The sequence below is a fragment of the Ostrea edulis genome, chromosome 6, assembly GCF_947568905.1.
Source record: "Ostrea edulis chromosome 6, xbOstEdul1.1, whole genome shotgun sequence".
NCBI lineage: Eukaryota > Metazoa > Mollusca > Bivalvia > Ostreida > Ostreidae > Ostrea > Ostrea edulis.
The window spans coordinates 26,730,375-26,757,193 of record NC_079169.1 but is presented as its reverse complement, the minus strand read 5'-3'; the positions used below and the strand labels follow the sequence as shown (position 1 = coordinate 26,757,193).

Here is a 26,819-nt window from a genome sequence, read left to right as displayed (position 1 = left end):
ATAGTTGAGGATTTTCATTCCTCGAGAAACCATTGTCAACTTGGGCTACGCCTCGGTTGACAATGGTCAAATGTCCACAGTCATAAGTTTTTCTGCTTTGCTGTTTGTATAACATTCAGTGTAATAAAACAAATATTTCGTATAGTTGAGGATTTTCATTCCTCGAGAAACCATTGTCAACTTGGGCTACGCCTCGGTTGACAATGGTTTTCTCGGGGTGAAAATGACCAATGTTACCCTCAACTTAATGCAATATTTATATAATAAGCCGTTGCCATTCGCAACACGGTATGTAACAATTGTTACAAAGTGTAGCACAAATGGCGATGCTAATGTACGAACATAACATACGTAAACTTGTTGTTATATAGCGTCGCCGTGCTACAGCATTCTAACATCCAACAGTTTGACATAAGAATAATAAGAATAATGAGTAGGAAAAAAATATGTTTAAACGCTAACATTATTGCGTTTAAATGCAATAATTTTTGTAAACACAATCTTTTGTGTTTACACGCAATACTATTTTGAATTTAATCGCAATTTAATCCAATCTTTTGCGTTTAAACACAATAATTTGTGTACCTTTTTTACACACGTTTAAACGCAAAAAATATAGAGACTAATCGTCAAAATTTGCGTTTAAATACAACGTTTTTGCGTTTAAACGCAACAATTTTATTACGTTTAAACGGAAAATCATTGTTGCGTCTAAACGCAATTTTTAAAAAAAAAAATGTATGTACTAGCCTCAGCAGGCTTCTGTAAGTAATCAATTAGCCCCACAGCGATTAAGACCGGGTACTGCTATTACAAGAAAATGAAATATCATTTGGAAATAACGAATGCATAAACAGCACACGTATCGTAAATACTAAAACCAAATCCGACCCAATAGGTTTGTCTTTCTGTTCTTGTCCTGAATTCACCCTTTCCGCCTAAAATCGATGTAAACACATGCACCCTCGTACTGATACAAAGTTAACATCGAGGTTTATGAATATGTTTCCTCTATTTCAGATTATGTTTAGAACTATAAGAGCCACAGGACCGTCGATTTTCGCAATAGACGATGTAACCTTGATCGCAGGAACATGCGGTAAGCTTGCCACAGCTTCAATTATTATATTTTACTATGAAACATATTCTAGTTCATAAGTAAACATTTAGTTTATGATTATGATCAGTATTTATATATATATGTTGATGTGTATGTATATTTCTCGTCACAGAGGAAACGACAACACAATTGTTGTACATGAAAGGAAAATTGAGATGTAATTTTGAAGATAGTGGAGATAGATGTTTTAATCAATCCAAAGAAGACGATTTTGATTGGTCCATTAAGGTAATTCCCCATACCACATTTTGATATTGAAAAACCTACAGATTTCTATCAAAGTTTGCATGTATTTTGTCGAGGATGTATATTGACCAAATTCCCGAAGAAAAATATGTTTAGCGGCCTTTCCCAGAGTACAGCCACTTCTAAAAATAGAATACATCACTTTAAAACAAGCAGTGTTAATATACATACATTTTAAGGCACTGTCTCTATTTAAACGATAGAAATATGTTTCTTTTATATGAATTGAAGAAAATGTATTGCATTTGACTTTTTTCAATAATTTTTCATCTACTGAACCATGCTCTTGGTTTCAAGGTGATGAAAATGCACATATAGTAGTTAAATTTTGACTAATCATAGCCTACCATATCCGGGAAATTCTGTTTTCAAAAACCTTCAGATTTTTTAAACATTTCCATATGTTTTACCTTTACACTCCAGCAATCATTTGACATAAGAAGTAGATAGGGTATCGGATAATTTGAGAGCCTAATGATCCCCTCTAGGTTAAAAACCTTGAAAAAATGCATATTGGAAAATGGTGTCTAAAATTCTTATCTCTGCAAACATGTTTCATTCATCATTTACATTACTAAATTACCATTTCAAGAAATATTACAGGGTGGTTTTTGAAAAACAGTTTAAAACATTAAAGCTTCAAATAATTAAAAACCACTTTCATTGATTGCCGTAAGCTTTTGGGATCGGGCTTGAAGTTAGAAAAATCCCAACTTTACTATGGAGCTTAGCCTACGTCACATGAACACTGACATGACGTCACAATAGATGAAAAAATAAAAATTATGTCGTCAGATCAGAATGATTTTTACATTTTTAACGCTCATTCAGAGAATGCTAACCTATGCTCAAGTTACAAATTTGGGAAATTCGAATATTTTAAAATACCCCAATTCTGCATTCCTCGCCCCCTTGGTAATTTTTAGTTCCTGGTAATTTTTAACAATACGACACATCCATGCGATGTGAGTGTTAACGGGACATGTAGTACCGCGTACATTCCGAGACGTTTTAATCAAAATATCAGTGGAGGTCATGTCCGGCCAGAAAAGTGTTTTAGATAAAAGAAAAATACATTACAACGCCCATGATCCATACTGTACGTACAATAACAAAAACGTACGACACCTAGGACTAGAGATAGGGCCTGAATATGTGACATGAACACCCTGAAATTAGTAGACTCAACAGAGATATATATGCACATACATGTATATGCACATTTATTAAGGATTCGGAGGGCCTCGAAAGCGATTTTTGTCCTGTAAATAAATATTAAAAATTTTGCAAGGAGGGTTACAATGTCATATAGCTTTAGATTAAGCATATATTCTATTTAGATCAAGACGAAATCGATCGTATTTTTTCAGGTTTAAATAAATCATAAGGAAAACAACAAAAATATGTGACTGTCAGTAGGCCTACATGAAGCACACAAAAATTAGCATTTTGTTGTATATAGGAGATTCGATATTTTCACCGATCATTAATGATCAGAAATCACACAAAAGAAATTGCCTACAATAAATACATTGAAAGTTGGCAACACGATTTAACATCATAATCTGTAATATTTGCAGAAATCTCACGGGAATTACTAAACGACTGTGTCATAACACAATGTGTATGCAGAGTTTACGACTTCGCGATGTATACAACTATAAGCACTTTCTCTCCCGAGCGTTGTTTTGTATAGAACCGGCTTGTTCGTATTATTGCGATTCGTTTGTTGTTGTTTTTTTTTTAATTCAAAATTTTTGTTGTTTGCTTTCAAACAAAATCAGTCCTAACACGGTCTACAAAATTTACCAAAATGCCACCGGGTTTGTTGCATGAATGTGTCATAACGTTCGTGACTCATAAATAACGTTTCTAACATTATTTGACGTGGTATGGGGAATTACCTTAAGGTAAGTATAATCTAAAATGAACAATAGCTGAATTCTACATTTACTAATATTTTGCTAGTATCAATCCTTTCCCTTTCCACTGTACACTTATATTTCTTAGAAAAGCACTGGCCTTCAATTTGATATAAAAAGTTTATATATATATATATATATATAAAGCACAAACAAACAATTATAACACCCAACCTTACGTTTACCCCTAGGATCTAAACGATACATGTGAAAATCAATTAATTAATATATAAAGCACTAAATAATCACAGCTAGGTACTGAAAATTTTCGCCCCAGCCCGGGGTCGAACCAGCGACGTACGGCACCCACCGCCTAGCAAGATTGTCAAACCAGACTTCCCTTGTCGTTGTGGCCGAGTGGACTTACGCACTGGTTTGACAATCTTGCTAGGCGGTGGGTGCCGTACGTCGCTGGTTCGACCCCGGGCTGGGGCGAAAATTTCCAGTACCTAGTTGTGATTATTTAGTGCTTTATATATATATATATATATATATATATATATATATATATATAATCCAAATAGAAAGAGTTGATATCACACAGTCAAAATAATTCAATAAAAAAAGCAGGAAAATATACAGTTCCAAAATATATTTAAATCACTAGCGCTTTCTGGATTTTAACATCCATCCTCAGGTGAATACAAATTTTAAATAATGAATACAAAGTTGTTTATCTTAGAGACGTCTATTGTGACGTCATGACGTCATGATAGTCTTTGCGAGGAGGGAATAGATACATGGCGTCATAATACAAAAATTCGGGAAAGGTGACTTGGACAAAATAAGCATGAACATTTACATGATAAAAGTTGATGAATTAAGAGGTTTAACAATCAAAATTTTTCATATATGCATTGATTAAAGTTTGTTTAGTTTAGGAGAAAACAGTTTAATGAAATAATTTTCTTTAGCAAGTCTCATGGACGTTGATTCTGTTTTAAGTTTATAAAATGGAAATACGCTGTAGTTGCCTCTAGCACAGGTGTCATGACGTCACAATAGACGTCTCTAAGATAAACAACTTTGTATTATTTAAAATTTGTATTCACCTGAGGATGGATGTTAAAATCCAGAAAGCGCTAGTGATTTAAATATATTTTGGAACTGTATATTTTCCTGCTTTTTTTATTGAATTATATATATATATATATATATATATATATATATATATATATATATATAGTGTGTGTGTGTGTGTGTCTATCTTGTTTCTATCATGAAAATAAAAAAAACAATGGAAGCAATCCGAATAATTTCTGCAAAACCTGTGCAGTTAATGACCTTGTTCCCTGCTTCCATATATCTCCACTATTACAGACAGTCTAGACAGTTACCCTTCAATGAAAACGTCCGAGTATGCCACAGCATATCTTTGCTTTGGACTTTTTAAATTGACATGAATAAACTGAATGTGAGAAACAGGTTTGAAAATGAAAGACAAAGTTAACATTTTTTTAGCATTAAAATCGAATACCTTTTGAACAGAAGAAATTCGAATGAATTTGAATATCTAATGAAGTAACCTTAACCCACTTCTGTTACGTCGCTTCTTCATGGAAATTAGTTTCAATCTATATTTAGATAAGTTACACTGTCTGATTATTTTCAGGCTTTTACATAAAAGTCGATTGCACACTTTGCCTATGGGGTTTTAGCCTGTCAAGAGGCGGAACATATTTTTCTTTAAAACTTTCGGTCATTCGCAGCAACCTTCATTTTTTGAACTACCAATCAGTTGTTTCAGAAAACTGGACATACACTATCTAAACAATGGATTATTTAACTAAATTAAATATATATGTAAATACCAACGATGTTTAGAATTTCAGTATCAGCTCTTTTTAGGGCTCCACCAATCACGACACCGGTCAATCCATGTAAGACTTATCTAAGTTATCAAGCCTCAACACTTTAAGTCAACCTAAGAACCTGTGATCGTTTGTTTCGGCGGATATCATTTATTGGTTAGGAGCTATGTAGCTAATTACCTTCTTACTTTGTTGAAAAAATATAGAATGAAACGAAATGAAACGAAAGTTATAAGTAGCCAAACTGATAGTCGTTTACCTTAATCACCAAACTTCGTACAGAATATCTTTCCAAGACTATTGACTTTCAACACAACTTGACAAAACTCAAAATATTTTGTTAAAATTTTAATCCTGTAAGACCATGTTGATATGTGAATTGCATTTTGTTGTGAATAAAATTCACCAAACTGGTTGAGATAGTCTGTTGGGTAGGACATTCGTGTCGCGACCGTGATGTCCTTGTTTTATTCTCGATCTAAGCGCCGCGTCAGGTCTAAGACTTAAATCACTGTTCCTGAAGAATATCAGTAGAAATCTGTTTTATTCTTGACTTGAGGATATGCAGGACGATGATAATGTGATGAGTTGCGAATCAGGTAATATTTATTATAAATTTAGAACCGGATGCAGTGTAAGTTAGTAATAGCTAACACGTTTGTGCTGTACGTTACTGATTAGTAATCACTAAAACGTTTTCTTATAAATCACTGATTAGTAATCACTAAAACGTTTTCATATAAATCACTGATTAGTAATCACTAAAACGTTTTCATATAAATCACTGATTAGTAATCACTAAAACGTTTTCTTATAAATCACTGATTAGTAATCATTAAAACGTTTTCTTATAAATCACTGATTAGTAATCACTAAAACGTTTTCTTATAAATCACTGATTAGTAATTACTAAAACGTTTTCATATAAATCACTGATTAGTAATCACTAAAACGTTTTCATATAAATCACTGATTAGTAATCACTAAAACGTTTTCTTATAAATCACTGATTGATAATCACTAAAACGTTTTCTTATAAATCACTGATTAGTAATCACTAAAACGTTTTCTTATAAATCACTGATTAGTAATCACTAAAACGTTTTCTTATAAATCACTGATTAGTAATCACTAAAACGTTTTCATATAAATCACTGATTAGTAATCACTAAAAAGTTTTCTTATAAATCACTGATTAGTAATCACTAGCACGTGTGTTATAAGTCACACATTTGTAAACTTATTGTGACGCTATTTTTTTGCCATAGAATCGTTAAGAATGAAAGTCGGCCCGTATAACATTAGAGATTGATTTACGTTTTACCGATTGATGTGATTGTCTTACAATGATGAGCTCCATATAATGGATACACGCGTAACGTAAACAATATTCATGATATCATAAAGTGTTGGATGACCTTTGATTGTTTGACTAACACACAAAATCTTTTGGATGTGAATTTTCGACAAAACTGAAAAATGATATTCGCCTGAAAACGACAGACGGCATAGTGTCGGATCCAGGATTTCTTAAAGGGAAAATAGGCGAAGTTCCCAAAACTCCAGGAGTTTGAAGTTTTTAGGGTACTTCTATGGGTTACTCTAGCTATATATTACCCATAGTTAAATCGATAAAGCATAACAAATAATTGATTAATTAAAAAGGGCCCCGACCAAATCTAAATCCACCACTGCTCCTGAACAACATTCTGAATTATATTATTTGCGTTTTATTGGTGACTTTTCACACTGAAGTTGTATTCACAAGCATCCTTAGTGATAAAATCCACCAAAATCCATTGTTATGAGTTGGTTAGAGTTGTTATGTTGCGTACTTTTTTTTGTTACAAATGACATATTTCTTGTGAGAATGAAATCCGACAGCTTCATTCCATGTGGATAACATTTTATGTATTGTAATGAAATCTAATGAAATTATTCATTCCGGCTAACACCAGTTTTGAACACAAATGTATTAAGTTCTTATAAATCTCTATTTAATTTCTCTAACTAGAGTCAAAGAATTGATGAACACCGATATGCAAACCCCATTGATATCTGTTTATTGTACCTAATGACTCCATAGAGAGACATATCCTGTAGATGTTGACTCAATAACCTAATCTACGATGTGGGTATACACCCAATAGCGGTATATCGTATATATTGACTTAATAGCGATACTTATATAAGGCTAACGGCGGGTGTGACCGGTCGATACGGGATGCTTACTCCTCCTGGGCAGCTAATCCCACCTCTGGTGTGTCCCGTGCTTGTCTAACCCCTTATTGTGTATTCCTTGTGGGATTTATTAGTTTGATCACGGTTCGTTATTTTCGCCTTTCATTGTAGATATTGGTCTAATAACGATAGATATTTGCTCATTAAAGTCAACATTGTTGTAGATATAGGCTAAATGGCAGTAATTATATTGTAGTTAATTATAATCAACATGTGAAGATAAGGAGCAGTGGTCTGTCTCATAACTCTAAACTGCCGCGGTGGTCTAGAGGTTAGAGCTTTTACCTCCCATGCGAAGGCCGGGGTTCGAATCCCGACCGCGACACACCTAAGTGGTTAAAACAGGCAGTGATAGTTCCATCGCCAAACGTTCGGCATCTTGTGAGAATGTCATGGGTCCTCGGATATGACCTTAAAAACGGATGTCCCATGTCACAGTGGGTGTAGCACGCTAAAGAGCCCTTACTGCTAAATGGCCGTAAGCGCCGAGCACAGGCCTAAATTTAAAGCCCCTCACCGGTCTTGGTAATGTCTCAATATGAGTGAAATATTCTCGAGTGAGACGTTAAATAAGATACAATCAATCAATCATAATTCCTATAAAGAATATCAAATCAATAGAAAAGCAAACGCAGACCCCTGAACAGACCAGAGGTAAGAATTTTCTTAGATTCAATAGATAAGTACGAAAATAATTATTAACTAAGAAAGCAAACTTAAGTATCAATTCATAAAAAAGTTTAACTAGCGTTTTTCAGTTAAGTGTAGTTCTTAGTAATACAGAAAGCTTAAGTTAGGTCACTCTAGTAACACATATTATTTTCCAAATGATTCTGGAACTCTTTAAAGATGGGGATAACATTTTCAACATGCTGTACGTCAAATTCTATGGTTATTATATAAAAATCTTGTTTGCCCATACAACCTGTCATTGAGTCAAATCTTGTCTGACTTGTTTCATACCAATTGTTAGGCCGTTCTTGGAACACATATTCTGACTAAGGATTACTATGTTCACCTGATCAGGATATGGGGCTCACGGCGGGTGTGACTGGTCGAAAGAAAATGCTTACTCCTCCTAGGCACCTGATTTATCCAGGGGCCCGTGTTTGCCAAACTCTATATTTTGTATTCCTTTTGGGAGTTATCATATCGATCACATTTCGTTATTTTCACCTACTCATCTGTAAAATTTCGCAGTCGAAAAAATTCAAATAACACCATGGAATGAAAAAACAAAGAAAGAATCTGTTGTGTATCCATTTTTGGGGAGACGAACTTTGGAATGCGGCAATTATAGCCCTAGACACGGAATCACCCACGTCGTGAAGAGTAGGATAAACACACGGATTCACGGACATACCAGAGGTGGGATCAGGTGCCTAGAGTGAGTAATCATCCCCTGTCGACCGGTCACACCCGCCATAAGCCTTATATATTGATCAGGTAAACGGAGTAATCTGTTGTCAAAAACAGTGTGTAAGGAACGGCCGAACAATTGGTATGATACTACAGGTGATATTGATAAATTCGATCGTTATACGACCATAGAATTTGAGATATGTTGACATTAAACGAGACTATTGAAACCTCTGTAACACCACCTTATTTTGCCATGGTCTGCCTGATCATACACAGAATAAGCTCTTATGTATCAAATGAGTTGAGAGACTTAAACAAAATGCTAATGATACTGGAATATTGCTACAAATACAGTGAAATCCTTGTGTACATATCAATTACATATGTACGTACATTGTAAACATGCATGTGAAATAATTATATATTTTTACTGATATAGTCTTTTCTTCTATTTCGCACACCCGTGAATTTAGTATTGTAGACGAATTTGATAAGCATTAGTTTACTTCGTATAACCACCTTGTGAACAGTGTATTAATTCAATGCGTATCATTTTACTTCGTATTTTTAATGCGAAGTAAAATCCAATGCGCCTCCATGTTTATAAATCCCAGCCCGAGTTCCTAGCAGGAGTAAGGACCCCCTATTGACTGGAGAAAATGTACTTCATTCTACTTTTCCTATAGGTGTCTATTTATCATATGTTTTGCAGAGTGGTAGGACGCCCACAAGCGACACAGGCCCATTAAGGAGCAGTGAAGGACAGTATTATAGCTATATTGAAGCCAAAAGCAAAAGAAATATGACAGCTCGACTGGTATCGAAGTTTGACCTACAAGGTATGCTATGTAGAATATTGATAAGGTGAGAGATGTTCCTTCTGCTCCCTTTGTCTAACATTGTCTGTACCCTATTCAACATAACATTATCTGTACCCCCATTCAACATAACATTGTCGGTACCCAATTCAACATAACATTATATGTACCCCCATTCAACGTAAAATTATCTGTACCCCCATTCAACATAACATTATCTGTACCCCCATTCAACATAACATTGTCTGTACCCCCATTCAACATAACATTGTCTGTACCCCATTCAACGTAACATTGTCTGTACCCCCATTCAACATAACATTATCTGTACCCCCATTCAACATAACATTGTCTGTACCCCCATTCAACATAACATTGTCTGTACCCCATTCAACATAACATTATCTGTACCCCCATTCAACATAACATTATCTGTACCCCCATTCAACGTAACATTGTCTGTACCCCATTCAACATAACATTGTCTGTACCCCCATTCAACGTAACATTATCTGTACCCCCATTCAACGTAACATTATCTGTACCCCATTCAATGCAACATTATCTGTACCCCCATTCAACATAACATTGTCTGTACCCCCATTCAATATAACATTGACATACCGATCTCCATTTTCATGTTTCTTTGTTTTAAGTCCCTTCGGGAACTGTCACTCATATCTTTATTTGCAATAAATTTACATTGCGTTGACACAGAATGTTTTTAAATGTGAATTTGACAATCGAAAACGATGTTTTGTTTGAATGTTTTTTAAGGGGCTTTCGAGAATTGTTCACTCATAAAAATACAACTTAAAAAAAATAACTTCTAATAGTGTCTTCAATGTACTCGTTACATATCCAAAGTTACATAGACCCGACTGGGATTTTGTTGCTTGAATCATAAATATTATTTATTCCTTTTTTTATTTTGTACCTCCAAAGTAGGATATTTTTTAATATCTACATATATATTAAGAAAGTCACGTTACGCCAGATGACATCAGTTTAATGACAAAATCACACCAAGATAGCAATGACAAAAGAAACAAAACAAAATTAATCTTTATTAGTTTACTATGAATTAATTGTGTCGTATGAACGCGGCATACATTTATTTCACAGTAATTAAATTCGAAATAAATTAATCCGCAGTAAAACTTTAATGTGCATTTGTGTGAACAAGACCTAATGTTATAAAATGAGGCTTAGATCGAAAGTAAGCTCATCATGGCCCCGAAGGATGTTATTTATATTGACACCTACTCTGACCGGAAATTAACCCGTCGGTATTACATTCTTAAGGTTGAGATTAAACATGAAAGTGTATGTTCAACATTAAGTTTTCAAATTATTCCCATTTAAAACTACTCTTAGATACCAACGTGACATTCAGCATGCAGTACCATATGTATGGAAGCTACATCGGGACATTAACAGTTTTCCTTAGAAATAGAACTCGAGGGGAGTGGAATATTGTTAGAAAATCTGGAAATCAAGGGAATAGATGGATATCTTTCGAAAAAACTTTCATTGTAGAAGGAACATGGCAGGTATGAAATATCAATTTTCAAATTTAGGGATTATTATTCCTACCATTCTCTATTTTCTAAGAACTGTTACAAATCTGGTTATTATGATTGACACAAGGACATTATTATTTGTTCCATTAAAAAAAGGGGGATGTTTGCTCCTCCCAGACACCTGATCCCACCTCTGGTATATCTAGGGGTCCATATTTGTCCAACTCTTAATTTTGTATTTCTTATATGAGTTACTAGTATTATGAGATTGATCAAGGTTCGTTATCTTCACCTTTTCATATATAGCCTTGAGGGACAGAGTCTGGTAAACTATCAGTCATAATTACTTTGATCCACTTCTAAAACCTATTCCCAAAATATTTTTTAAACTACAGGCAAAAGACCCAGCTCCTTCCATTTGTACATGTATGTATCAATGACTGGTGTTGATGACTTCTGACAGAAAATACCCAGAAAATACCGGTTATCACCCCCATAATGTGAATCCTATGCTTAGGACTTGATTTCCTATGCAAAGTTTCCGGTGATAGTGCATAGCAAAAACACAGCAGTATCTCATAGTAACAACAGATATGATAGTAATATATCATCTATAAAAATTAAAAGAATAATTACTATGAAAATGTGAAGATAATCAACAGTGATCAATCTCATAACTCCTATAAGGAATACAAAATTAAGAGTTGCGCAAACACGGCATGGACCATAGAACATACCAGAGGTGGGATCAGGTGCCTAGGAGGAGTAAGCGTCCCCTGTCGACCGGTCACATCCGCCGTGAGCCCTCATCTTGATCAGTTAAACTGAGGGATCAATAATCAAAATCAGCGTGTACAAAACGGTCTAACAATTGGTATGAAACACGTCAGACAGCATTTGACCCAATGACAGATTGTATTGACAAACAAGATTGTTTAACGACCATAGAATTTGCGAAATATTAACGTAAAACGAGGCTATTAAAACCCCTGTAACATCAACATGATTGCCAGTAGTCTGCCTCGATTTAAAATCTGGCCATACGTAGCACAAGATCTTGCATATGAAATAAGTTGAGAGACATAAACACGATATGCAGATCATAATGGAATATTGTTATAAAGATATGGAAAGTTGACGTTGGAGAAGCTCAAGTCAACATATTTGTCATAAAGTTGATTTTTCAGTTTGCCGTTAACACGAAGGGTGAAGATGACGAATATCTATGCTCAATAAAATATCTAAGTACGAAGTGCATGTGGAAGATTCTGTGCTGTCTTTTATTTCGAGTTCACTGGTATATATTTTAAAACGATATAGGAATGAAAATGATTATTGTTAATAGATGAAACGTCGTCGATATATCTAAATTTCGAATAAATTCTTTCTCACAAGAATATAAAAAGAGGTCATTTGATAAAGGAACTCAATTCGTATCCATGGTAATTCCAACAGACTGTTAAAATATGCAAAGGAAATACATTAAATATAATGTTGAAGTTATGAATATAAATATACATTTGTAATTATGATCTTATACTAAGTGATAGGGGTACACCTATCGATTTCAGTCTTGTTAGGGATTCTGGAAATGTTCTAAAGATTTTCATACAACAGTGTATATATAGTACATCATGAAATCCGTTTGCATGGTTTAACTGAATATGCCTATGATGAATTTCTTTATGATTTCTATCTTATCGAAAGAAGTGTAACTTTGGAAAACGCATTAATTAATCTAGTTATTTTCGTATTTCCCTAGCTTTGCATTGAAGCCATCACTACGAATGGAAATAGGGGATATATCGCTATTGATGACGTCAAGATACGGATAAACGAAAATGGTAACTCTCAAATCTTCTAAATATGTGATACATGTACAATACTGCCTTGAATGAGAAAAAATATCAGTCTTGTATTTAACAGGGAAATATTTCACCGTTTGTGAATTTTCTCACCAATAGAAAATTATACAACCGAAAGCTATTAGTATATGGGTTACTATTTGATTAATTATCATTTAATCATGGGTAGCTTATTCTAAGTAGTTTTCATTTCTGTTTAAAAACAGATTTTAACAAGACCTGGATGAATTTAAATGAGAGATGTATAAGAAATCTTGGGTCTTACCCCCTTACAAAAGACCAGGTACCAAACACGCCGTGTTTATCCAGTGACCAGGAGAGATGGACAGGTATCGTTAGACCACAGAGGAACGGACCCACCGACAGGGGTATGTTCTACTACCTATACATGATTAGTATATATATAGAGACCTACTGGCAGGGGTATTTTGTCAAATTTACATAGTCTTTAATGATTATAGTATTTACGGAGTGTTAGAATAAAGTACATTTTGTCATGGAAATAAACGTCTTCCGACAAGTATCGGAGTTTATGATATTGTTTGTTTGTCTTATTGTAGTTGTCTTGTGTTATTTTGTAAATCTGAACAATCAATGAATTTACGCTGCTAAGCTTTTCTCTTATTTTGACAATCATAAGAGAAAACCCTATCGACGTTTTAATTTCCAGTTTCTCCTGGACTATATCGTTAGGTCACCTGAATTCATTCAGGTGACCTATTGCTATCTGTTTTTGTCCGTCGTCGTTCGTCGTGCGTCGTGCGTTAACATTTGAACATTTTCAGCTTCTTCTCTGAAACCCTTGAACCAATTTCAACCAATTTTGGCATATAGCATCTGTGGGTGGAGGGGAACAAAAATTGTGAAATTCGTGGTCCCTGCCCCCCTGGGACCTGAGGGGTGGGGCAAAAACCATCAAAATGAGTGCAATTTTAAAAAATCTTCTTCTTTACTCCTGGACATCAAGAAGCCAAACTGTGGGCATACTTATAATGAGCGTTGAGCCCTCTACCAAAATTGTGAAATTCATGGCCCCTGGGGCAGGGGTTCTTGTGTTAGGGTGGGGCTCTATAAGTCATAGTGAAAATGCATTATTTCTTTGAAAATCTTCTTCTCTGTCCTTGGGTATTAAGTAGACAAACCAATAGCATGGTTATGATGAGCAAGGATGCCTCTTTCAAAATTGTGAAATCCATGGCCCCTGGATCAGGGGTTCTAGTGCTAGGGTGGGGCTCTATAAGTCATATAGTGAAAATGCATTATTTCTTTGAAAATCTTCTTCTCTGTCCTTGGGTATTAAGTAGACAAACCAATAGCATGGTTATGATGAGCAAGGATGCCTCTTTCAAAATTGTGAAATCCATGGCCCCTGGATCAGGGGTTCTAGTGCTAGGGTGGGGCTCTATAAGTCATATAGTGAAAATGCATTATTTCTTTGAAAATCTTCTTCTCTCTCCTTGGGTATTAAGTAGACAAACCAATAGCATGGTTATGATGAGCAAGGATGCCTCTTTCAAAATTGTGAAATTCATGGCCCCTGGGTCAGGGGTTCTGGTATTAGGGTGGGGCCCTATTGATCATATAGTGAAAATGCATTTTATTTCTTTGAAAATCTTCTCCTCTGCTGCTGGGTATTAAGTAGACAAACTAATAGTATGATAATGATGACCAAGGATGCTTCTTTCAAAACTGAAATTTATGGCCCCTGGGTCAGGGGTTCTGGTGCAAAGGCGGGGCTGATTGATTATATAGTGAAAATGCAATATTTCTTTGAAAATCTTCTGTTTTTGTCCGTCGTCGTGCGTTAACATTTGAACATTTTCAGCTTCTTCTCTGAATTCTCTGAGTGCAATTTTAAAAAATCTTCTTCTTTACTCCTGGACATCAAGAAGCCAAACTGTGGGCATAATTATAATGAGCGTTGAGCCCTCTACCAAAATTGTTAAATTCATGGCCCCTGGGGCAGGGGTTCTTGTGTTAGGGTGGGGCTCTATTGGTCATATAGTGAAAATATAGAAATTCTTTGAAAATCTTCTTGTATTGGTTTTATCTAATCAGTAAATAACCCTCTTCTTTATGATGTCTCAGACCTAGGTTTTCTAGAAAGGATTATTGATTGAACATAAAAATGACACATGTACTTCATGACCACATAGCTATTCAATGTTTCTTCCATCCAAAAGTAAAATTCTTATATTTAAACACAAACCTAATTCAAACATTGGAAGGTTGTTACATGATACTCAGGTGACCCATAAGGCCCCTGGGCCTCTTGTTCGTATATGTAATTGATTTGTATATAATAACTTTGAAAGTGATGACCTAACAACGATGCTGATTGGATGAAAAATTCGTTTGATTTCTGTGTCAAAATAAAATTCGTCCGCAGTTCCTCTGCATTAAGCACACGGGACTACTTTTCTCTGGAATGCGTCTTCCCCGTTAACGGCCGTTCTAATTTTAGCGCTATTTATAGAACTGGAATTTCCACACATGCATTGTAAACGAAATGTATTCGTTTGATGCTACAAAAAATAAACACAACCAAAGATGTGAATAAAATACAAATTAATTTAAAGAAATAACACACATAGACCTAGTAATGACGTGGCAGAACAGTAAACTTGATGACGTAGGGCACTGACTGGTAGAAGTAGACAGATTACGGTATGTATCGTCTGCTTTACGAGTTCGATAACATGACGGAGCAAGCAGCGACTTTTTATCTGGTAAATATTAATGAAATTGAACTGCGTTATATGGGGCTCAGTCAACGAGCACAATTTAGATGGAAGAGGTGTTGAGCTTTTTACTTGATATTGAAAAGGAGCCGAGTCACATTCCACCGTTCCTACGATACAACCAGTGTTCAACGTCTCGAATGCAATGCAGCATACATCCAGTCACCACTTGTTCTCTTCCTTTATATCTATTTCAGCTTCTAACCATTGCACCTTAAATTTGGCGTGTAATCCATTTAATTCTGCACAGTAACTCTACCTCACCCAAACGCACAGCCAGTTTTGTTGTTTTCATTGTTACATATAGGCATTCCTACGCGCCATTTCAGAAACGTTAATTCAAGCTTTTTGATGAGAGAAACTATTTGTTTTTCTATTTTAAAAACATAATTAAATGATAAGAAATAAAACTAATAATTCTTTATTTGATGAATGCAAGGTGAAGATAACAAACAGTGATCAATCACATAACTCCTATAAGCAATACAAAATAGATAGCTGGGCAAACACGGACCCCTGGACACACCAGAGACGGGATCAGGTGCCAAGGAGGAGTAAGCATCCCCTGTTGACCGGTCACACCCGCCGTGAGCTCTATATCCTGATGAGGTAAACGGAGTTATCCGCAGTCAAAATCAGTGTGCCAAGAACGGCTTAACAATCGGTATGAAACACGTCAGACAGCATTTGACCCAATGCGAGGTTGTATTGACGAACTAGATCGTTATAATGACCATAGAATTTGCGAAATGCTGACTTCAATCGATACTGTTGAAATCCCTGTACCATCAATTTGTTTGTCAGTAGCTTACCTCGATTTAAAAACTGACTATACCCAGAACAAGCTCTTGCATATCGAATCAGTTGAGATATATAAACACCATATGCAGGTGATAATGGAATATTGCTACACAATATGGGAAGTTGACGATGGAGAAGCTGAAATCATCCCGTTTGTCATACAGTTGAGTTGTCAGTTTGCCGTTAATTTCTACTTTCAATAAAATATCTAAGTATGAAGCAGAAGTGGACGACTCTGTGGTGTCCTTTATTTCGAACTCACAAGGATATATCAAATCGACATATGAAATATTACGCGCATTGATGAAGTTTTCCGTCCAATTATTCGTTTGATACATGCATCAAATAAAGAATCATAAATTTCATTTCTTAAATAAGTATTTCATTGCTATTAAGTCTAAAGGTCTAGCAATATTTAAGAGGACTTTCCAAGGGGAGAAAGACATTAATGTTTTAATACAAGTAATATTTCCACTAACACATTACTTATGTTTCCTTAGTTCTAGAGAGAAGTCCAAGCGCTGTGAAGGTGTTTAGATTTTCCGGGAATATGTCAATTTACACCTGGGAGACATTTGACAGAGATACATTACGCCCGTTTGTTTGTGAAAAACGTAAGACAAAAGAAACAAAGAAAAGAAAACAGTAGTCGTGAACATATCACAATGTGTTTCCACATAACCTCAAACACAAGTAAACGTATCACAATGTGTCTCCACATAACCTCAAACACAGGTAAACGTATCATAATTTGTCTCCACATCACCTCAAACACAAGTAAACGTATCACAAATTATCTCCACATAACCTTAAACACAAGTAAACGTTTCACAATTTGTCTCCGCATAACACATAGACAAGTCAATATATCACATATTGTCTTCACATAGCACAAACACAAGTAAACGTATCACAATTTGTCTCCACATAACCTCAAACACAAGTACCCGTATCACAATTTGTCTCCATATAATCTCAAACACAAGTAAACGTATCACAATTTGTCTCCAATTAACACAAACACAAATAAACGTATCACAAATTATCTCCACATAACCTCAAACACAAGTAAACGTATCACAATTTGTCTCCACATAACCTCAAACACTAGTAAACGTATTACAATTTGTCTTCACATAACCTCAAACACAAGTAAACGTATCACAATTTGTCTCCACATAACCTCAAACACTAGTAAACGTATCACAATTTGTCTCCACATAACCTCAAACACAAGTAAACGTATTACAATATTGTCTCCACATAACCTCAAACACTAGTAAACGTATAACAATTTGTCTTCACATAACCTCAAACACAAGTCAACGTATTACAATTTGTCTCCACATAACACAAACACAAGTCAACATATCACAAATTATCTCCATATAACACAAACACAAGTCAACATATCACAAATTATCTCCACACAACACAAACACAAGTAAACGTATCACAAATTACTGTAAATGTATTACATTTGGCTGTGTATTCTATTTAACGCCTTTGGCGGAACGCAGCTTCCGCTAAATCAAGTACATCGCTAAATGCCATCCGTAAATCTAGATGTTTAAAGTAATTCAGGAATGCGCTAAATCAAATATACGCTAATTTGTTGAAAAAACGATTTCCGCCAAATATCGTACACGCCAAATATAATACGTTTACAGTATCTCCACACAACACAAACACAATTAAACGTATCACAATTTGTCTCCACATAACCTCAAACACAAGTAAACGTATCACAATTTGTCTCCACATAACCTCAAACACAAGTAAACGTATCACAATTTGTCTCCACATAACCTCAAACACAAGTAAACGTATCATAATTTGTCTCCACATAACCTCAAACACAAGTAAACGTATCACAATTTGTCTTCACATAACCTCAAACACAAGTAAACGTATCAGAATTTGTCTCCACATAACCTCAAACACAAGTAAACGTATCACAATTTGTCTCCACATAACCTCAAACACTAGTAAACGTACTACAATTTGTTTCCTGAAACCCACATAAACTACAAACACACAATACACTTTACAATTTTAGCGTCCCAGAGAAGGCTTGAAACCATCAATCATTCATTGATAACTATCTATATACATATAGAGGGTACACATCTGATAACAATGGTAAACATTTATCTTGACGATTCCGAATATTTGAAAATTTCAAATCTAAACGTCTGAACCTCGGCGTGATTCAGGCGACTAATATAAGTTTAACTAAACAAATAAAATACTTTGTAGTTACAGGTAATTTCTCAGATGGAAATTACTCGTGTTCCATGTATTCAAAAGCAAAGGACGCACATTCAAGTCAAAATGCTGAAGTCAGTGGAATCAGCAGTGGTAAGATATCTTTAAAAAATATCTTATTCTACTATCATTTGATATACATGTTTGTAAATCTTATTCTTTTCATGTGACACAAAGTATATCGACAATAAACTTTTATTTTTTCGACCTTAAGTTTTCAAATAATTGTGCAGACGGCAAGAAACAGCAGGTGCTACCGAGTTACTCTATTCGGCTACAACACACTGCAGTTAAACATTCAATGCTTGTATTTTTGTTTGGACATCGTGGCATCAACGTCATTGTGTTTTATATTATGCTGGTAACTGCATTCAGATGTTGGGATTTTCGTTAAAGAAATGGATTGGGTTGGATTGCAGTATTTGTTCATTGGAAGCTAATGCAATTTGTCTCGAACAACTAATTTCAAGCCCTCGATTTTAACGTGTATACGCGATGAAAGGTATAAAGGGAAAGCAAAAAAACGCAAAGTGTTGTCGACAACTATGCGCATCTGAACAGAAATATGCAATACATACCAAACGTTAAATGTTGATCTGAACAGAAATATGAAATACATACCAAACGTTAAATGTTGATCTGAACAGAAATATGAAATACATACCAAACGCTAAATGTTTATCTGAACAGGAATATGCAATACATACCAAACGTTAAATGTTTATCTGAACAGAAATATGCAATACATACCAAACGTTAAATGTTTATCTGAACAGAAATATGCAATACATACCAAATGTTAAATGTTTGTCTGAACTGAAAGCTGTCACAAATAAAAGAATGTTAAATGTTTATCTATACATACCAAATGTTAAATATTTATCTGAACAGAAGCTCTTTGTCTTTGTAGAAATACCTGTTGTGATTCTGGCTGGTGTGAGTGCCTGTGTTCTTGTTGTTTTGATTTGTGTTGTTGCCATGGTTACTGTTTATAAACGGTGAGTAAACAAATCTTGAATTGGGACAATAAGTAGGTTTACCTTCGTACAAATACTGCAAACTTTGTACTATCTTGATTAGCATAATATTGGAAATAAATTTGACTGTAATGTAATTCACGCTTTCGATGGTTTCAATAAAACCTGAGAGTACCGACCGTCTAACAATGGGACCTATGTGAAACGTATTTAGTTGATCCATTGATACTTTTGTTCTTGGAAAGTCTTGGCGATTATTGATATGAGTTAAGGTAGCTCATTACATTAAAATTTTATTTTATGGCTCGTTAAAACGCCTTTTATGAAGTATGATTTCACCATCGAAAGAGTGATACAAGCTCTCGATTATTTTATATGGGTTTTTTCCGGAATGATAAAAAGGTGTTTGGTTTGCAAATAAGAGATTCTTGAGTCAAAAATTTGCTGTTATTTGATGCTTAAAAAAAAATTCATGAAAATTTAAAACGTTATTTTTAATATATTTTTTTTAGGTCTTCGGATAAAATCTTTTTAAAAAATGTCAATTAGAAAAGAGATATATCGAAGTAATATATTATAAAAAGAATTTGAAACGAAATGACTATATTTTAGATATAATCACTATATTCAAACTGGAGAAAAAAGTACCGATCCGGATCAAAATAGATAGAAATTACTGAAATAATCATATTGTTGCTAAATTGTATACACTGTTAATCAAAAAATTAGTTTCCTTTACTTTATAATCCATTTTACAGCAAGGGAATGTGGTTTTCTAATTACAATGTTCTCCATGACTATCTTTTTATAATTACGATCGGGCTTGGGTCAAATTAGAAAAATCGTAATATTTCTGAATTTTGACCATTTCATTTCAATTTCTTTTTAACATATATTTCTTTGATAAATCTTTTTTCTAACTGACATGTTTTGGGTTTTTTTTATTTTAGCCGTAGATTTTAAAAAATCTTAGCAAATAATGTTTTCAATTTTCATAAATATTTTTAATTTAAAAAAAATTAGAACGTCTATCTGAGTCACAAACAAATCATATGAAATACTTGACAGCTTGTATCACTTTTTCGATGGTGAAATCATACTTCATATGAGGTGTTTAATGAGTCATTAAAGAAAGATTTAGTGTAATGAGCTACCTTAAGTATTAGAAAATATAGCGAGCCTGAATTCAAGAATGAAATAGTTCCATGAAACACTGTATGATTGTAAAATCATGACTTTTAACTTTTCTTTTCTTAATTATACCCCCCGAACGAAGTTCTGGGGGTATATAGGAATCACTCTGTCTGTCTGTCTGTCCGTCTGTCTGTCTCCAGATTCGTGTCCGGGCCATAACTTCTTTGTTCTTTGACATAGGCATACCATATTTGGTACACGGGTGGATCACCATGAGATGATGTGTCATGTACCTTCATGACCTCTATTTTACCTTGACCCTTGACCTTAAGGTCAAAATTAAACGTTTTTTACAATGGATTTGTGTCTGGGCCATAACTTCTTTGTTCTTTGACATAGGCATACCATATTTGACACATGAGTGTATCACCATGAGATGATGTGTCATGTACTTTCATGACCTCCATATGACCTTGACCTCAAGGTCAAAATTAAAGGGTTTTTTTTACAATGGATTCGTGTCAGGGCCATGACTTCTTTGTTCTTTGACATAGGCATACCATATTTGACACATGAGTGTATCACCATGAGACGATGTGTCGGGTACCTTCATGACCTCTATATGACCTTGAACTTTGACCTCAAGGTCAAAATGGATTATAGGGTTTTGACATAGTCATACCATAAGACATGGTTGTATCACCATGAGACTATGTGTCATGTACATTCATGACATCTTCATGACCTTGACCTTTGATCTCAAGGTCAAAATTATAGGTTTATACCATGGATTTGTGTTCGGACTATATCTTCCATTTTCTTCTACAGAGGCATACTATATTTTTACACTCAGGAAAGAGGTAATTTATGCCTATTAACAACACCCTCTGGGAGATTGGGGTAACGGGGGGTATTCTTAGTGAGCATTGCTCACAGTACTTGTTTGGAAATAAATCGGAATGGTGAAAGTTAATGTTCGTTTTTCAATTGCCATATTTCTTCAATTGTTAATCAAAACATTAAATATCTTTATCATAATTTATGCCTTGATTTTCTGAAATGCTTAAATTTTTGCACCTCTTCATAGGTTTTCAAGAAGTATAAATTGAAATAACGTAGTTAACTCGTTCTGGCAATATATTGTGCACTTTGCCATAGTAGTTTTTCACGTATTAACAAAATTCAAAGTATCGAGGAAAATTTATGACGTTTCCAATGATGATACATACATGTATAACACACTGAATATCATACCAAACCTTGGATTGCTTTTATGGTTTTCGAAAAATAGTAGGCCCAATGGGAGCTGTCAGGAAAACTTAAAACCCTTCATTTATCTAAACGCCGTAACATGTCTGAAATCTTTCCAAAATGGCGTTAACCCCAAAATGATCAATCAATTAAAACTTGTAAACTCTACACCTGTTACTGTTGTTGTATGACATCTTACTATGGTTGTCGTTACATTGTGTATCTCCAAGACATGATCATTGCTGGGAAATGAAAATAGATTTGTTTTCTATTGTTAGTAAGAAGAAGGCAATGGGTACACAGTTAATGCGAGATGAAAATGTTAACACATCAGAGGACTTTAACTCCAATGATATCTCTCTCACGGAGAGCAGACCTTCAGGGAATAATAGGACCCAAAATCAAACCTTGTCAGAGAAAAGTCCAACAACTGACGAAATATACGTTAACCAAGATAAAACAATTACACATCCAAAAAATATCGCTAAAGAACACGAAGACACTGAGGAAGATTACGACCATCTCCATCAGATACGGAGTGACGTCACATCAACAAAGGATGACGTATACAGTCACATGACTGACGGTCTATATGGATCTAGAGAAGTAAAACAAATGGTCAATGATGAGATTTATGACCATACCATGGACAACGAATATGGAGTTTCAGAGGTGAATCAGGGCGACAATGAGACCTACGATCATGCGGGATTTGGCGCCCCAGATGAAGTATACAGCTTACCAAACAAATGCAGCGAACTTACTGACAATGTAGGCCTATATGACAGTACTACTAGGAATAATAACTCTGCCTTGTGAGCGTTCAAAATACGGGTAGTATGTAATAGCTGGAGTTCTTCAACAAAACGATTACGAATATAGATAAATTACACTTTTGTATAACTTTCCGAACTTGGATTCAGTAACGATGTATATGGTATTTTCGCACGAGGATAGTACCATGAACCAGAGAGGACTGCCAGATGATTGGATTAAATTGAATATCGATTACTCTGAAAATAGTGTACACATGAAACAGGGGCCTAAAGACTTTACATTTAATCTTAAAAACGGATACGAATCCAGACCTATTCAAAATATGGATATCCTGCAAGTTTCAATTATTACATGTTTTACTGATTATCATGCAAATCATTATCAACAACTATCAGTATTGGTGCAAGTTTTATTGTAAGTGGGTAAGAAATGTACATTTGGCTGAACCAACGTACACACGAACGAATAAAAGGGCAAGATACTACATCCCTGCCACTACCTTATCTCTAAGAGTTGTCGTTCCTTACCATCACATACTCCTTTTTCAATGTGGCAGTCGTGGACTCCATGCCATGAGCAAATGACAATATATTTCTATTGAAACTTACTGAAAAGTTCATTTGACAGTGTTTATACTTTGAAACATTCAATAACATTATTTCACTCATTTAAATATTTGCTTTATACCTAAGTTAATATTAGCCCTAGAAATAATTAATTTCTCTGAAATAATTATGCACATGTCACAATTCAGCATAATCGTATTATCGTACTGATATATAAATTATTAAACCAAGTCTTACAGTCAATTTTCCACAAATCGTGTAAACGGAGGGAAGTTCGGACAACTATTTCACACACCTTGTGAATGAATGTGGAAACACTAACATGTAAAATACGAAAATACTTCTCTGATATTGAAAGAAGGCCGTGAAAGGATTTTTATTATGAAATATGAAAAGTACTTGGAACCTTTCAGGTCAAACAATAAACCTGTGAAGATATTGATGGTCGTGAAATAGTTTTGATTTTTATAATTCCAAAACGTGTCTAAATTTCTTATATCTAGCGTAAATAATGTTACCTTTACTATTCAGTTATTTTCCTGTCCTTAATTCTTTGATTTCTTTCCTGTGTTTGAATATTTCCACCTTTATTTTGTTTTGAGAAAGCACGTGTATTTTGACAGGAAAAGGTCCTCCATTTTGACAGTTCTCTCGAAGTTATTTATAAAACAATGTTTCTGATTGGTCAAGGGTCTCAGCTTTAAACGTTTCAGATTTCATGTTTCACTCGTTGGGCGGGGTATTGTGAAGTCGAGTTTGATTGGTTAAAGGGGATATAAAAACGTGAACGTGGCTCGTTCAACTTTACTTTAGGTTGTGGTAAAGAATCTCCAGGTTCGACCACTTTTCTTATTCCCTACTAATATTAGCTAGGCATTGTGTGAGCTTTTGCTGCACGATTTTCTCGCCTAAATTTCTCTTACTGTCCCGTTTTGACAATGAATTAAATTCTTTTTAATATTGAAACCCAATCTTAAAGTCTGGCTCAAGGTGAAGTAGATCTCTTATCTAGGGAAATATTATTTATTTTGTTAAATACGATTCTCTCTACATAGGACTTATAATTTATAGGTGGTAGTTTTATATTGCTACATGAGAGATAGTGTAGGATATTTTTGACTTATTTTCAAGGCTCTGAATCACTTTGAAAAGTATGGAGGTCCATTAGTATACTTTATAGATATATTTTGTTTTTCTTGGGTCTACTCTTCCCTTATTCTCAGGTTATTTTTCATTATTTCCACTTATTAAGTTTTTCTAAGTTCACAGTTGTTATTCCTATATTACATTAACTTTTGATATGTTAATAAACCTATATTACATTAACTTTCGATCTGTTAATAAATTGTAAACTCTTACACTGGTGTTTTAATTCAAGAATTCTGGTCTCATACGGGACATAGTTCAAGAATACACGAACCTGGGTTGACAAATATCTTGAACCATTCATAGTATTTATACTATTTTGTATATGCAGTGTGCTCTGCTTGTATTAAATTCATGGGCCTATGAATATATTTGAAATTGAATTGGATTTAGTGACATTCTAAAACAAATGATTATAAGTTTGTGAAGGCCCTGCAGAGTTGGATATAGGTAGGGAGCACTGTGGGTATACAAACAGATTGGTTCCGATTACAGTAGATTACGTAATGCGGTTCTGCGATCAGTCAAATACTTAAAAGAGAGCAGGGGGACTCGAAACACATTCAAATTTTGCAAGCCTAATCGGAACCAAATCGAAAATCGGTTGAACTTTATCTCTTCGTAGTATTACATATATATGCATTTGATGTTTTCGGTAGCATAGGCAGAAAATTACGTCATGCTTACAATTGTAAAACATAGGTCATTGATTCCGATTGAATTTGATTTGATTTAATATGCAACCATTAAAATGGATCAGTGATTGTGACGTCATACACAGTCTACGTAGCATCAAATGTATGAGTAGCAGCAATCGTAACTACTCGGCTATTTCCGTAACTGAAAACCAGTTACGGAAAAAGACGAGCGCGTGATCCGATTGTGAGTAGCAGATCATACTTTTAAAAATGTCCCGCGAAAGCAGACATGCCAAGGTAAGGAACGACAACTCCGGGTAGACATTGATGCAAACAAACTATAGCGAGGTGACAGCCATATAAGACTTTTGCATTATAAAACTTGTCAACAAGTGCAGGCTTCTGTTCAAAACTGCAGGAGTCTTGTGGTTCACTGCCACAGACCAGTTAATTTCGTCTGAGCTGTCCGGCGAATGTATCCATTTGCGCACGCATTGTGCCGCATTACTTTGTGCTTTATACACATTTTAAGGAAAATCTTATTTTGAAATTTAAATGCTTTCCAGTATTATGATCATTGCTTTATAAATTCTTTACTTACGTATTTTATCTATTTTTTCTGTATGAAGGACTATAACCCTATTCCTGAAGATATCTTGACAATAATTGAATCGTTCTCCATATGATTTGTTGTATAAGTGTCATGTCGTTCGTTCCATGCTTCGTTCTCTAAAAATGTTTTAAAGCTCAGCAAGGCCTTGCATAAAAAAATGTATCGAATGCTGTGTCGTAAAATGAAAGAGAAACAATGCATAAACACGGAAGAAAATTCCTGGTCATTCTTGAGAAAAGTATACACTTAATCTTATTTCATACCAGACAATAAAAATTAACGTGTCAAACTTCTTCGGATTCTTATGCCTCATCAAAATGAAGTAAACTATCCGTAGAGGCACATCAAACCAGAATTTTAAATCTTTTTTAATTATTATTTGAAATTGCATGGTATCTGTATAAACTCCCCTTTTCAATAATCTAATCAGTATATATCTATAGTTATGTTTTCTCTCTCATCTTACTTAGGGATTGATGAGAAACCAATGAATATGCATCACATCCATTTGAGCTGTATAGTTATATCTGAAAATTTGAGTAGATATCTAAAAAAAAAAAAAAAAAAAAAAAAAAATTGAGTAGATATCTGAAAATTTGAGTAGATATCTAAAAATTTGAGTAGATATCTAAAATTTTGAGTAGATATCTAACAAATTTGAGTAAGCGTACGAGTGGGTGGTGATACAGGTAGTTTACAAAATATCCGTTGTTACTAATGTTGATAACACTCCATTATCATATTGAATGGAAAATACAAATAAAGAAAACTTCTTCATCATGCTCAAAGCCTTATTATCAATTTCTCACCTCAAAGGTTCCTGCCCTCAACATGTCGATCATTTCTATTTAAAGGACTACTAGATTGATGTGGCACGATAAAGACACCTCCCTGCTCAAAGGCCGTAGGTGCAGAAAATAGGCTAGCCCTTCACCGGTAGTGGTGTCGTCTCCATACGAGTGAAAAATTATCAAGCGGGGCATTAAACAATATACAACC

At 34.6% G+C, this 26,819-nt stretch overlaps 1 protein-coding gene across 2 annotated transcripts in view; it reads left to right on the top strand.

The window, feature by feature from the left end:
• LOC125648686 (uncharacterized) overlaps positions 1–24,781 on the top strand; it is a 57,565-nt gene extending 32,784 nt beyond the window's left edge. For both annotated transcript variants that reach the window (XM_048875693.2, XM_056142206.1), the window contains exons 9-18: positions 1,021–1,099; positions 1,233–1,348; positions 9,415–9,541; positions 10,898–11,073; positions 12,806–12,887; positions 13,115–13,276; positions 16,951–17,064; positions 18,710–18,811; positions 19,629–19,716; positions 22,359–24,781. In XM_048875693.2, the coding sequence (XP_048731650.2) occupies positions 1,021–1,099; positions 1,233–1,348; positions 9,415–9,541; positions 10,898–11,073; positions 12,806–12,887; positions 13,115–13,276; positions 16,951–17,064; positions 18,710–18,811; positions 19,629–19,716; positions 22,359–22,899 (1,587 nt within the window). In that variant the 3' untranslated portion in view covers positions 22,900–24,781. The remainder of the gene's footprint in view (positions 1–1,020; positions 1,100–1,232; positions 1,349–9,414; positions 9,542–10,897; positions 11,074–12,805; positions 12,888–13,114; positions 13,277–16,950; positions 17,065–18,709; positions 18,812–19,628; positions 19,717–22,358) is intronic.
• Positions 24,782–26,819: the final 2,038 nt, after the last annotated feature.